The following is a 12,077-nucleotide window of genomic DNA, read 5'->3' as shown; positions in this document are numbered from 1 at the left end:
ATTCGAGGCCTAACTTCATATTTGTGGCCGTTTACAAAAAATATTTTGAATGTGGCTCTATGGCATTTTGCACGTTGGATCTCAAGACGCTTCTTTCCTTTAGTGTGGTGTTGATGGGCGTAATTGCACTCTAATAGCAGGCTGTGAGCACATTTTCTTTGCCTTTTAAACAATACACAGAAGAATTGATTTCAGGCTGCAAAAATGGCATTTACCCTAAATTGAAAGAAATGAAAACACAAACAAAAAAGCTTGAACACAGTATGAAATGCAGCAAACATTCTAAAGCAGAAGGCTGAAAAGAAACCTTAGCAACTGCACTCAACAGATCAGTCGCCCCAGCTAAGTGCTCATCTTCTCTTTTTCTTGACTGTTTTTTTTTTTTTATTTGCCGTACTTCCCTTCTTAACAGGGCAACCCATTTTTATGTCTGCTGTTACTACTTGGAGATAAAGAGCGATCGTATTGGCCAGATATATCTGGCATGAAGAATCAGCGGTTGACAGTGCTGGTGTGTTGGGGTCATCTTTGAAGATCTCGCACGAGGCTTTCAGCAGGGCAACTTCAATTGTCCTTTAGTGACGAAAGAGACCCTACAGGTAGCTAAGAAGGAGAAACAAGGTGGGAGGGGGAAGTCTCATGATGTATCCATTTAAAATGGTCTTACAGACTTTGGCCAAAGCCATCTACCAATGGCATGACCTCTTCTCAAAGTAAGGAAATAGCATTGAGAGTCAAAGGGTAAAGATAAAACCTGTAAACTTTCTGAGACTAATGTGGTAAGTTAAGTGCCCAAGAACATCTTTAATGGCCAAGCTAGATCTTGTGAGGCAACATTTTCTGGAGGGTCATTGATGTTACATCTTCAGGGCTTGATGTGCTCACTGGGGCCATAATGAACTAACATTGGCTAGCTGCCAGACACCTGTAAAGTTCCCAGCTAACAAGGGGAAAATTGAGATTGGTAAAGTATTTTATTTTTCTGTTTTTCTTTCTCTTGACATCTCTATCATCCAAGATTCCACCATTTAAACAGCTCTTCAAAGCTTTAAAATGTAAGCAATGTATCAAAAAAAAAATTCCCTTGGGGAGGAAAATTTTGATTATATTACCAAAAATGTGAACATAGCAGAAAGCAGAGCAGAGCTGTTGCTCCGACTCCCTAATAAAAGAGACGCTTTGTGCATTAATGCATGAGAAGACATACAGTTACTATTTTTCCTTCTTAAATGTCCCATTATATTTGCTGTTGAGACATTACTGCTCTTAATGCATTACTCTTAACAGAAAACTGTTTCTCCAATTCACTGAATCCGCCACGTAAAAAGCAGAGTGCTAGGAGTAGGCGCACATTGCTTTTGAAGAGAATGGGAAAGAGACTGATTGATTAATTACGAGAGTAAATACATCTCCTTTGCCACTTACACCTAACTTTGCGCCCAGATAATGCACTGTTTGACTAGTACAAGTCGATCTGGACAGGCCCAAAATGGACTTGCGTCATGCACTTCAGACTATGCACTATAGATCGTTTAAATAGGGCCCAATATGTCAAAGATACAAAACATGCACATGCATTATTAGTCAAAAACGAACAGAAGTAAAACAAATTTGCTCCTGTTTCCTCTGAAGTGACTTTGTAATTATTCATGAGAACTAGCTAGTCTTTGCTTCAACCAGACTGCACACTCATCCCATTGGGTGACATTACAAGCACTTGCATCACTGGCCAGAGGAAGGAAAGGGTGATGATATCACAGGTCGCTGATGGAAATACCCTGATGCTACTGGCCTGGAGGCCGCCATACAGTTTGGAGGGAATCACAGTGTATTCCTATCTCAAAATCTTTGCTGGAAAATGCAGACAGATTATTCTTTAAATAAAAGAGCAAAATATTAAGATTACCCAGAGCGATTTTGGCTCCTGTGTCATAAATGTTATCATTCAGCGTGGGGAAACACAGCTTGAAAAAAAGACTTAATTATGGATATTTTACTTGTCACCAAGACAAGGCGGGCCCTGCGGTGCAAAATGTTGGATCCAGGTCACAAAAAGTAACACCACCTGTGTGTGTGTGTGTGTGTGTGTGTGTGTGTGTGTGTGTGTGTGTGTGTGTTATTTTTTATTGGAAATGTATTCAAAGTAATTGAAGTGACAGGACCAAAACAATCATTAACATGAAATGGCAGCTTACCCCTTTATTTACTTCATGAAAACAACTGTGATTTCTTTGGCGCCGAAAAAAACTGTCTGAGAAACCTGAGCATATGCAACAATATGGCCTGAAAATAATTCTGTATGATTGTGTGATCACAGTTCCCTTCTTGAAACAGCCTGGTGTGACAATCTAAGAACAATGCCTGATAAATACAAAAATATAACAGTCTAATTAACACATTTCTAGCCTCCTTCTCTGCTCCTTTTCCAGTGAGAACTTCACTCTTCTGGATATATTAGAACTAATAAAATTGACTAGAACTCCCCTTCCTCCTTTCATATGTACCTAAAACAAGCAACCAACACAGCCACTAAAACAAATAGGACTATTTAATCCTCCTTGCTGCTTCTATTGGATCCCTTGATTTTTACCCAGCTGCTCTTCAAATAGTTCTTTAGCCCAGTACAAACAGAAACCAAACAGAGCTGGCTGATCTGTGCTGAACTGTGTCCCAGATATCATAGAAAACACAGACTGGAGCTGTTTACAGATGAATATACTGTGAAGGGATTGACACAGCTTTGAATTCAAATCATGGAGAGCATTCTGTTTTACCCGTCCACATGGGGGGGGTCAATCTCTTTTTTGCTTGTTCCTCACAAACCACAAACTACCTACAGAATGACAAAGCAGTGCACAGTCAACTAGAACCATTCTGTGTGGAGTCCTGCTGTGCGCTCAGTTGAGCGTGCTACTGGCTCATTGACCATATCTGGCTCAATTACTGCAGGCTGCTGGCAACTCAACGCTCCAACACGTAGATCCCCCTCTAATCAAGTCAACAAAGGTCAACATGATTCCAACTGGGATTACACTGACCACACTTAAATTGAACAAAGAAAGTCAATAACAATACTTGAAATGATCATACTAACTAGGACTGTATACACTACAGCCAAGTGTTATTCTAATGTGCTCAGAGGTGTATCCATATCATGTCTTAGGGCCCTGACACACCAGACTGATGGTTGCCAGTCAGTGGATGTCGGGCTGTCCGTGAGCATCTGTTGCCCTAGTATTTGGTCTGTGTCCCACACTGTTGACACTGGTCAGCCGTTGCTTTTCTGTCGATTCAGCATGTTGAACTGTCGGCAGAGCCTGTGAACTGGTTTGCAGTTGAGCTCAGTATACGAGAAGAGAAACAGAAGTGAGGGAAGCAAAAAAAAACCAACTGGAGTAAAGAGGGTATGAGCCATTGAGCTTTTTAGCAGAAACATTTTGTAACTGTTTCTGTTATTCAATCCCTCCAGGATCTCGCGGCACAAAGCCCTTGAATTTGCGGCCAATTTTGTCAAAAATTGGCAAATGACAAAAATTGCGCCTAATGGCAAAAGTGTTTTTTTTTTGTTTTTTAAACTACTACTACGACTCATGTAATCACTTGCTATAATAATCATACTGAATATTACAAAAATTGCTGCAAATGTTTTTTTTATAGTTCTCTTAAGTTTTATTTAATCAGTTTCCAAAACATGGACTCCAATAATGTTGCAAAAAATCCTGAGTGAATATTGTAGCTCTCAAACCACACAATGTGACTGTACAACAACATGTAAGCTACATCTTCTGTAAACATAACATCTTAATACACAACATGTAAGCTACATCTTCTGTAAACATAACATCTTAATACATTCAACACATATTGTATGCATTTAAACAGTACAAATTCTTATGTCAATACAGAGCGTTTCTCCATACTGCAATGCCATTGGTGCGATTTGATGACGCGTCTGGTGACGTTTCAAATGACGTCGCATGTGTGACGACTTCCCGTCAGCCGGAAAATGCGGAAAAATTGCAGGACTTTTGAAAAATTGAAAGCCCCTGCAAATATTGCGGACTTTCATTGAATTTGTGTTAATTATTGCGATCACTATTTTCTGGAGGGACTGGTTATTGTTCACTAGCAGTATACAGTATATATCATTGTCCTTTCAACACCGGGATGTGTTGTTAATGAACAATCTGTCCTATTTTAATGACAAATAGAGACTAGTGACACCTGCTGATATGGAGAGTTATTTCCTTTGATGCAGGCGCAGAACATATGTGCTAGTTGGCCGTTGGCTGTAGACAGTTTCCTCAAGTACAACTGAGACACAGGCAACGTGAGGCAATGCAACAATCAGCCTTCACTGACATCAGTTCTTTGATGTCAGTTTGGTGTGTCTGGGCCTTTAAACACTTGCACACAATAGCCATCATACTATCACAGCTCATCCAGTGTCTTTATTCATTTCCAGTAGTCTGGTAGCCACTTATGTGCTGATAAGGGTCAAATTAAGAAAGAAAATATGACAAGAAGTACCCAGAAGGTAATACAAGCAGGCTCTACTTCCATAAAGACCTACATCAGAATGAACCCAGACGGTACTGAGCGAATGATGAGAAGAACCAAAGTAAGTCTTAAAGCTTACGATATGTTCACAACAGCTCCAATATGACAAAAAAAGAAAGGAACTTTACACTTCATGATATCTGAAGCTACAGTATATCAGGCTTTCAACACATACAATGAAAAATAGCTCTGTGTGACATACTCACTCTCACTGCGCACACATCTTGTATTCAGGACTACAGATCATGTTCTAACTTCAATCCCGAGGGGAAGTTGTGATTTGGAGCATCCAACTCTTTATTCTGAGTGAGAGTCTGTCATTTCTTTGTCAGCAATTTCTAACCTATGCAGCACAGTCTGACCAAGTATAGACATCTATCAGTACCTTCAGATATTTAACATCATAGTCGGTGCAGAGAGGAGGCAACGAGCTTACCTTGAAAATGTATCACTTACCCTTGTTGGCACTACATTTGATCTTTTGCAGGGAGAAACAAGGTGTTAAATTTTGGAGTTAACTTATTGCATAATACAGTTAAAATGTATCATAAAAGATCACACACACACACTGCCCCTCCTGTTAGCTCAGGTCAAATTCAGACCCGCAGGAAGGAAGGATGTTCAAGAGAGAAAGGGAAAGAAAGGATTCCCATCCAGCGTTGGACTTCAGTAGGTGTCTGGCAGCTTGTCAATGTGTATTAGCCGGGAGTAATTTATCGTAGGTGGACAATCTGTCTTCCAACACTAAATATGGAGTCTGTAGTTTTAACTAAGCTACATATCTAGGTTAGTTAATGAGGGAAGGTTGGGAGGCTCGGGGCGAGTGCTGTTTTGGCAACAGTTGTCCAGGGGGTTGGGGTGAGAAAGGAGGGGGAGTTCTTTAGTTGTGTGCCGAAAAGAGTTGGAGGGTTGGAGGGTGAACAAAATCGGTTAGTACTTTTGTAAGTAAGGGAAAGTCAGACACAAAAATGGTTGTTAGTACAGTTACAACAAAGGTTTGATTCAAACAGTAGATTAGTAACACTATTTTAGTAAATTTAGTCAAAGTGATAAGTAGGTGAGGATTCTTTAAAAGTCCTCTGAAATTTGATTGCTCAAACCAGGTCCAAATTTGGACTGAATGTGTTATTTCATGTGCAAGGGTTTGTTTAGGTTAAGAGGAAACAAAATGAATCCATCCAAGCTAACGGGGTGACACACAAGCCATGCATTTAAATGGGAAGATAACAGGAAGAATGAGGATATGGGAGGGGAATTCCATTAGACACAACACAAACAGACCAACTGTTAAATAAAACAAAACTTTTAAACCATCTGGCAAGATGCAGCAAAATGGGGAAAGTAGTGGGGGAGTAAATTTAATTGCAGGGCACCACGACACCAGACAAATGGGGGAAAGGGGAAGGAGCTTTCAATGTTAAGGTTTGGACAGGAATGCAACAGAAAAACCCATCTAGACACGTGTACGACAGACTTGACACGTGCTGGGCTAGAGCAGCATTTGAACCCTGTGAGTATGCTGATGTGAGGACGTTCTAGCCAATAGAAACATGCAAACAGGGTGCAGGGACACAACCACTGGATACTGTCAGTTTGGAGGTGGAAGTAGTGGGACAGGATGGGACCAATGTCACCAATCACAGATGAAATCAACGGGAATGAGAGGGTTTTTTAAAGAATAGGGAAAATTGAGAGGCGAGAGAGGACGTCCCTGTCTTGGTGAATAGAGCAATTAGTATTCCAATGATGGAGCATGCCATATCATCACTATCTCTGTCCTATCGGACACACACACACAAAAAATCTGCACCCAGACATGATTGCAGTTCTCATTATGCCCCCCACTAGGATTTCACCACACTATTGCTGATGTGAGCTCAAAATTGCTTCATCACTTTTGTCAAATTTGAGCCATGACTGAGTGAGTCACTAGATACAGTGGCTTTCTGCGCACTCATAACAGTTTTCTTTGACTCCTGCGTTATGATGGATTGGGCAGATTTATTTCTTGGGGCATCAATCCTCTATTCACCAAGAAAATGAAAATCTGTCTCTCCTCTTTACTTTTTCCCCTTTTTTGTTTCAGCAAGATAAGATGTGAGGTCATTATTCATTTTAGTAAGTAATATTTTGAAGATAAACTTATAGAAGTAAAAAATAAAAATAAAAGTAAAAATAAAATAAAATAAATAAACAGCAAGAGGGTGTGGCTAACATGTTTCATGGCCATATTGATTATATTAGGACAACTGATATATGTATGTATATATGTTAGCCATGATATATACATATACATATATACTCAATGCAATCTGTATATAAAAAAACAAACAAAAAGATTGGGAAGAGGGGGTCAGGTCTCTTCATGCAAGGGGTGAGGCCAGTAAAGTATAAGAAATATAAGTTAGTGTTAGTGTTAATGAGGGGTCGATCGCACGCAGTTCAGAGTTTCCCAGGCACTTTCCATTATGGTCTGTATCAATGGCCAGACTTCTTCATTTACTGATTAAAAAGTCCAGTGAAAGCAAGTAAGACTGATCCCAACTAGTAAAATAAGATCTTAGTCAGAGAGTCTAAATGTCTGCAAGTTATTCTGGCAAACTTCCCCCGGTTTGCAGCTTAATAAAAGTGCAATTGCCATTTTATTTTCAATTATGAGCTTTTACCAGTACTCTTGGTTTTGTTTCTGCACCTGAGTTCAGGGGACTAATGCCATATTAAAGTACTTTATTAAGTGTGTGCATGTGTGTAAGAGCGGGTGTGTTCAGATGCAGGTCTTGGAACAGCCCCATCTTGATCATAAATCAGCCTAAGGCCACTAATGGGATCAAACCCTCATTTGAGGCCTACTTTACAGTGAGGGCTTTGGCCGCTAAATCAAGAGTTGTAAATACTCTTCATGACTCCATAAACCACAGGATGGCAAGCCTGGATAACAGGATGCTCCATAACAGGCTGAGCAGGTCCATCTGAGGCCACATAGCAAAATGGTCTCAGTGCAATTCCTCTCATGTTGTTAAAATGTTAGAGAATTAATGAACTGATTTTTCTTTCTTTATTTTTTTTACTTCCTCTCACTGGAATTGCTCTAGTAGGTTATTTGTGTGCTTGAGAAGTCTGCTGTGTACGCTCACTTCATAGGGTTCTTCTTAGGAAAATAAATCAGGAGGAAACGGGGTTTAACAAAAAAGTAAAGGTAACTATACAGCTTTTTATACTCAATTCAGAAAATATCTTGCATTATGATTCTTTATTTCTTCATACGGATAGTGTTTGAAGTAAAAGAAAAATAACAAATAAAAAGGGACTGAAAATAAAAGAAAAAAAATAAAATCTTAAACTCTAAATTTATGTAATTTCTATTTCTTTTTGGGCAGACCTCTTTGGATGAACACGTCAATTCTTTTCAGGAAGGGGGGAACTGGATGGCAATAAAAAGCAAAAACATATATAGAGAGGGCTAAAAGAAAAACAGAGAGGTGGAGTTTTTCAGCTACCTTGGAATTGATGGCGGATTGTACTTTCAGTAAAGCAAACAGAATAGAAAGAGGTAACGGAAAACCCAGGGCAAACCAAAGTATAAGACAATTAGAATGATATCTACCATATAATGCAGTTTGTTTACCATAGCGTGTCCAATGCCTGCGTGCTTCAGGAGAAAACAGGGGGAGGAGAAAGAAAAAAAAATAATGACAAACCTTAAACTCAAGAAAACACACCTCAACCCCAAAAAAGTGGCAAAGAAAAAAAAAATCGCCTTTTGCAAAACCAGCTTCTCCTTTCAATAACAAAAAAGATCTACTATTAAAATATAATTAAAAAGAAAATGTCTTTTTTTCCTATTGCTGATATAGTAAAACATCCAAATAAAGAAATAAAGAAAGCAATCGTATAATTCTTTTGTTTTTCAAGGGTCATCTATAAAATAAAATGTAAAAAAAGGAATAAAAGGATAACAATACATTTGTTAGTATGTAAGTCGCAAGTTAAGTAGAGAAAACAACAGATGGTTCACATTCCGTGAATGACACAGTGTTAGTCGTTGAAATCATAAAAGGTAAGGGAAAAGAAAATTCACCAATGAAAAGAATCAGATTGGAAGAATTCTGAAGCTTGTTGTTAGTAAAAGAGACAAGAGTTAGCAAATCAACTTTCACAGAGGGGATTTGGGTCGCTTTGATGGGGATGTTTGTTTTGAGCAGGGAAGGGGATGAGGGAAAAGTACATCAGTATTCACTCTGACAGCCTAATGTGGTCAGCGGCCATGGCTGGCGGTAGGGTCTAGTCCATTTCAAAATAGCATCTTTTAGTACTGGGCGAGGCCAATCATGTCTTGGTGACTTGGAAAGGTGCAAATCTCTAGGCAAAATATCCCCAAGTAGTCATTAAGGGAGTAATGTGATATATGCAAGAGAAAAACCAAAAACAAATTATTGCATTGTAAAAATGGACAGTTGTGGTAAAATCTACAGTGCAATTTCAGTGATGGGACATTGAGGGAAACAGAATAAATTTAGCATATTCTTAAGCATGAGAGGAAAGGATAGAGAAAGTCAGAGAGAAGGAGAGAGGGATATCATTGAGGGAACTGGTGTTTACAGCGTCCTGAAAGTGAGAGAAATGGTCATTCAGCAACTCAACACAGTGTGGGCCCTGTGGAGAGAAAAGCATGCAAACTAGAACATGAAATGAAAATCAATAAATCAATAAATGAAGAGCTGTGTCACACAGCCGGTCACCTGTTCGGTCAATGAATCCCTGTGTTTGAAACACCATGTCAGGCTTGCAAACTCCAGTAGGATGGAAAAGATGACAGTTCTGAGAATGGGGTCAAACGTCGCTTTGCGAGAGGAGGAAATGATTTATTGTTATTATTTATGATTGTCACCCCGTGTAAATGGCAAGGCATGGTTCACTTCAAAAATGTGTAAAGATCTGTCTATCCATATATCCTTGGCACCTCGGATGGAAAAACAAAGTCATATGTAAGCGAGATTTAGTCCTCTTCAGAGGAAGTTAACCAGGGTTCCCACACAATTTAATGGAAAATATTTCAAACTTTTCCATGACTTAACAAGGACCCATAATAAAATTTCCTTGACCATTCACAAAGTATAACATAAACGCTGCCCCACCTCAAACACATAGTAAAATTTTAAAGTAGTAATTGGGCATAGCATAGGTAGAGAAGCTGGGATTCATGACCCTACATTAAATCACACTGTCACCATATTTTCTATTCTTATTCGAAAATATCAGATTCAAAGTTTATTCAAACACAAGTCCAGCTAGTTGGCATAAATATAGGTAGAGAAAGAACATTGGGAGAAAGTGAAGAAACATACATGTTGGCAAAATGTCACAGCGATGCATATTAGAGCTATGTTATGTCGACAGCTACAGCAAATACATTTACCGTTATATTACATTACATTAAAGGTAATTCATGGAAGACTATTTTAACAACTAATTTCAATACACACACAAAATTCCATGACTTTTCCAAACCTGTCATGGGTTTTACTTATTTCATGACTTCCCCATGCCTGGAAAACAAGACTGTGAAATTCCATGACTTTTCCAGGTTTTACATGATGGTGGGAACCCTGGTAAACACAACACATGCGCACACAAATAACATGCAGAGCTTGAAAATATATGTGGGGCTTACGTAAAGTACCAATAACCATTTTAAATGGCGTATAGTAGATCCACTAGCCGAGCTACAACACAGATGCCCAAACAGAAACTCTCTGAATGGGACATGAATGTGTTTCTAGTGGCTGTCAAACATCCACCAGACTCCTTGTCTTTCCAGCAGAGACACAGAGAGCCTGACAGCTTCTCATGGCTGGTAAGTTCTACGTCACTGTCCATGCTTCTGAGTGGTGGTCAGTCAGTCTCCCCTGTATCAGTAGTGAGAAGCTAAAAGATGTGTCACTGAGATTTGCCCTGAGTTTCCCCTCAGGATGTGAGTAGACATCTAGAGGACATCTTATATCTTGATCTGAAAGTTGACATTGTCACCTGCAGTGGGTGACCATATCTCACAACAGAATTTGGCCATAAAAGGGTGAATCTACGGGGTCCTTCATTTCTGAAATAGGGTTTCAAAATTAAATTCATGACTTACGCTGTAAAACAGATTGTACATAAAGATATAATCTAGACTGGTGCTGTTTAAATATGATACATTTCAGCAAAGCTCCAAGACAGGCAGTTAAGATACATACATGCATACGGATACAGACTGAAACCACAATGTCTTATGTTTGCATAGAGGTTGGCATTTGGTGGGTGAGTCTGCTAGTCTGTCCTTGTAGCATGTACAGTACTCTGAGTGTTTGTGTGTGGGATGGCTTACTATGTGTGTGTGCCATCTGCGTGGGAGTTGAGTCTAAGTTGTAACCATAAACAAAGTCCTCCCCATGGGCTTACTATTTCAAGCTCTATGCACGCCCAGTCTTTGAGCTGGGGTCATGCCAAGTGCTGTCATCTACTCTGACTAATGACTCCTCTTGATCCATTATTTAGGTAAATAAGATCCAATGGTGGATTTGAATTTGTGTATCCACACCACACTGTATTTCCACATTTTGTGAGTTTAGAAAAACAGCAGCTCATATCAAAGAAGTGGATATGATGGATAGGAAGCTTCAACAACTGGGAACCTAACAGCAGTTTATTCAAGGTTCAGTGTGTAAGAGTTAGGGGGATTTAGTGACAGCTAGCAGTGATTATTGCAGATTGCAACAAGCTAAAACTTCTGTTAAGAAATCATTCAGTGTTCATAGTTCAGGAGGTTTTAACCTAGAGCTGAAATGATCTGCAGAGGTCTGCTTGTCTTCAAAAAAACAGACCAGGCGACGTTACATTACAAATCAGTGTTTCTCCAACACTGTTTGGCATGTTAGAGGCGGGCCGCTAACCTAGCACCTACGAATCCAAACCTACCTTTTTATTATATATAGTTATAACTAAAGCTCAAGATGTCCAGGACATTTTATCAGGAGTTGAGTTATCAGCCGTAGACTGTATAAATAATGGACGTAACTACCGTGACCTCACCCATGGGTTTGATTTAGTTACCCCCTTAAATCTGTGTAACTTTGGGTCTTAATAAAATGTAAACCGGAAAGTTAGAAAAAAATTAACCCCCTATACAGTTTCCATGTCAATATTAGCCATAGAGACCACAAATGTTTTCGTTCAGGCTCTAAATATGTTTATTTCTGCTGTAAAGATGGGCATTTTAATATGGGGGGGGTCTATAAGGATTTTGGAGCCAGCCTCTAGTGGTCATTTAATGAACTGAAGGTTTTTGAATAGTGTAGATGGTGAAATCATTGAATAATGCAGTTCCAGGCTAAGAAAAAAAAAAAGTGTTTTTCCAAATCTGCTTATTGCGGAGGGGCTGCTAACTACGTGATATGAAAACGAAAACAGCAAACAGCCCTGTCTAGGGCCAGTGTTTAGTTTGTCTGTTCTGGGCTACCGTAGAAACATAGCGATAGAAC

General features: G+C 39.3%; 1 protein-coding gene across 1 annotated transcript in view; it reads right to left on the bottom strand.

The window, feature by feature from the left end:
* LOC126404194 (neurexin-2-like) overlaps positions 1-12,077 on the bottom strand; it is an 813,153-nt gene that overhangs the window by 446,606 nt on the left and 354,470 nt on the right. Inside the window, exon 7 of the mRNA XM_050067247.1 lies at positions 8,186-8,209. Within this exon, the coding sequence (XP_049923204.1) occupies positions 8,186-8,209 (24 nt within the window). The remainder of the gene's footprint in view (positions 1-8,185; positions 8,210-12,077) is intronic.

Source organism: Epinephelus moara, chromosome 17, assembly GCF_006386435.1.
Source record: "Epinephelus moara isolate mb chromosome 17, YSFRI_EMoa_1.0, whole genome shotgun sequence".
NCBI classification, from domain to species: Eukaryota; Metazoa; Chordata; class Actinopteri; order Perciformes; family Serranidae; genus Epinephelus; species Epinephelus moara.
This window is presented reverse-complemented; position numbering and strand designations above follow the sequence as displayed.